The 2875-nt window shown below is 36.4% G+C and overlaps 1 protein-coding gene across 1 annotated transcript in view; it reads left to right on the top strand.

Moving 5' to 3' along the window:
* Positions 1–853: 853 nt before the first annotated feature.
* The window catches only part of LOC112139132 (vacuole membrane protein 1), a gene marked incomplete at its 3' end in the record, with an annotated part of 21793 nt that continues 19771 nt past the window's right edge, over positions 854–2875 (top strand). Inside the window, 1 exon segment of the mRNA XM_024261835.2 lies at positions 854–1582. Within this exon segment, the coding sequence (XP_024117603.1) occupies positions 1504–1582 (79 nt within the window).

The raw sequence follows: 2875 nt of genomic DNA, 5'->3' as shown, positions 1-2875 counted from the left end.
GAAATTAAAACATGTTCTTTACTATTTGATTTTTTCTTGTACAACAGGAATGTGCTAAAGGCATTGCTGGTTTAATGCCATCAGTAATATTGTATGAAACATTAATCTCGTATTGTGAGATGTTGATCTGTAAAATCAATGGATGGGTTTATCTTTAAGACCCACTCCGAGCATTTTCTGATGATGGAGGACATGTAGAAAAAGAAAAGCTCAAAATAGAATTTCTGAGGGTTTTTCTTATTCGAATTATTGTGAATCAGACATGGACAGAAAATGCTGTTAAAAGACGTTTTTAGATGTTACATACAATCTACAGTCAGCAGGCCACAAACTCCCTGCTCTGCTCCATCCTGATGCATCCAATTACAGACAAACAGATCCATGAACATCTTTGTTCTCCTGGTCTGAGCTGGAATCTGGATCTAAACTACACGGCTGGATAGAAACCACATTGATAACCTTTTTTTTTTTTGCACCAGTAAACTAATTTGATGGTGTGAGGGGCTGCAAGCTAGCGGGACAGAGGTGAATTTCTAATGAACTCCTGCTGCTCTGCAGAAACTATGTCCTAGAAAACGACACGCTTTTATATTTAACCTAAAAACAGTACAATCATCATTAAAAAAATCACAGGTAAAATGTTGAAAATAGATCAGATGATCGGAGTGGAACACTTAACATCTATTTATAAACCTTGTTTAAAAAAAACAGCAATAAAATCTTCTTTATTTTTTCAAGTTCTGTTCTGGTTTGAATCACTTTTTATGAGGAAATGTTGTCCCAGGTCTACACTGTCATGAAATCATTTATGGGAACATTTTGACAGTAATTTTTTTTATTGATGTGTAGGATTTCAGTTCAGGACGGCTGAACAGTTTTTGTTCTCTAAAGTTTTGTTGAAATGAGTTATAATTAGACGGCCTGCAGTTAAATCCTAGAGCCTGCTCAGGATGAAGGCATTCATCTGTTGTTTGGTTTCTTTGTTTTTTTAACACTGAACAGGCTTTAACTTACAGAGAATGTACCTTTAACCCCTTCAGAAAAACATTTCTGCATGCTGGTTTGACCCACTTCATTTATACAGTTAAGTGACCTTTACATCCTTTTTCACCAAATCCAACTTTGTTTAAATCTTGTTTTAGAGGCTCCAAAAGCATCAAGTGAAACAAAGTGGACGATTTTGGGGGAGTGACGACAGCATGCTTCAGCAAATATCCTCAAATGAATGTACAAGCATGTTGTTATTCTGTCTTCCATGGTGGAGATTTCTTTTCATCCACAGGGAGATAAACTCTCAAGACAAAGTACACACAGAGAAACTGTTCAGACTTGAATTTAGCAGCAGAGCTCAGATCAGTCGAGGACAGGAGTCAAACAATCACGCTCAGGCCCGATCCAGTTAGCAGTGAGGCGACGGATGCAGGAGCAGGAAAATCCCTGCCTGGAGGCGAGTTTGATCTGGACTGGTGTTGTGTGTCAGCAGGATCACCTCCAGATGAAAGAATGATGGAGACTGAGGCTGAGAGCGAGCGTCCTCAGGGGTGCCCTGGAGTCCAGGAGCAGAAGAATGGAAACCAGACGGGTAGGAGTAATTTACACCTCTGCTACATGGAATCTAAACTAGATTTGGCGAATGTTTCTGGTGAAGCTGTTCAGTCTTGAATCTGATCTCTCTGATTCAGAGATCGGAGACACTCTTCAGGACTCAGTGAGAGGAGTGTTGGATCGTAAAAAATCAGAGAAAGACTCTCAGCCGGGGAGATGAAGAGAAAAATATTTGTCAAATTGTGCTTGATCACAAACATTTAGTCTAGTAAATACAGTTTTTTCACAAAAAATAAAATAAAACAAAATCAATAGATAAGACCAAAAAATCCCATATTTTTTCACATTTAAAGAAGTTTTTCAGCAGTAACATAATCTTAGTTTGAGAAAACAGATCTGAACAACTTTATTTTTTTTCCATAAAAACAGTTCTCGGTAAAATCATGTCTTCATAGCAAACTATTTGATCTTTGGAAAGATTCTAAACATTGTTTTCAAACATTCAAGATAATTCACCAGGTTTGAAGTTCTTTGTATTTCTCTTTGCTCTACAACTTTACTAGCTTTCCTCAAAATCAGTGCAGTTCAGAATTTCTTGACTTCAATGAGAGCTAGAATCCAGAAATAAAGAAGTTACTGTTAAAATGAGACCATGTCCTTTTGCCTCAGACTTGTGACATCAGAAAACTTCATTTAAGACAAAAACACTCTAATTACTCGGTCATTTTTTATTCTGTTGTAAAGTTCAATAAATGTTGAAAAGTTAGACTGACTGGTTGATAGATTAGTAGATTAATGAATAAGAACTATTTTCAGCCTTTATGATGATTCATTAAGACGTACCAACTTGTACAAACATTCTTATTTTGTTCACATTTTGTTCTTAAATGAGTCATTTCCACTTATTACACTAGTTTTTTGTCACTGTAATCAAACTGAACAACAGTTAGGTTTGTCAAAACTCAAAAAAATACAAAATTTGCTTGCTGAGCAAAAGAGACTTTTTTAGGCTGTACGACATTTAGTTTGAAGTCGATCCATAGTAGTTAGCTTTTTTCTCGCCTTTCTTCCTTTTTGAATGCTTGTTGCCAAACTCCTTGTTTCCAGATTTTTAAATCTTATTAGATTTCTTGTTTAGCAAAATGACTTGCTGCATGGACAGATCCTTTAACTCAGGGGTGTCAAACTCATTTTGGTTTGGGGGCCACATTCAACCCGTCTGATCAAGTGGGCCGGACCAGTAACATAATAGCAAAATAACCTTTGTTCAACTTGTTATCTGTATCTTTATTTTTGTCTTTCTTTTTCTTTAGTTGGAAAAATGCCTCAA

The sequence above is a fragment of the Oryzias melastigma genome, linkage group LG14 (assembly GCF_002922805.2).
Source record: "Oryzias melastigma strain HK-1 linkage group LG14, ASM292280v2, whole genome shotgun sequence".
Lineage (NCBI taxonomy): Eukaryota > Metazoa > Chordata > Actinopteri > Beloniformes > Adrianichthyidae > Oryzias > Oryzias melastigma.
The sequence above is the reverse complement of the archived record's forward strand: the minus strand, read 5'-3'. Positions and strand labels throughout refer to the sequence as shown.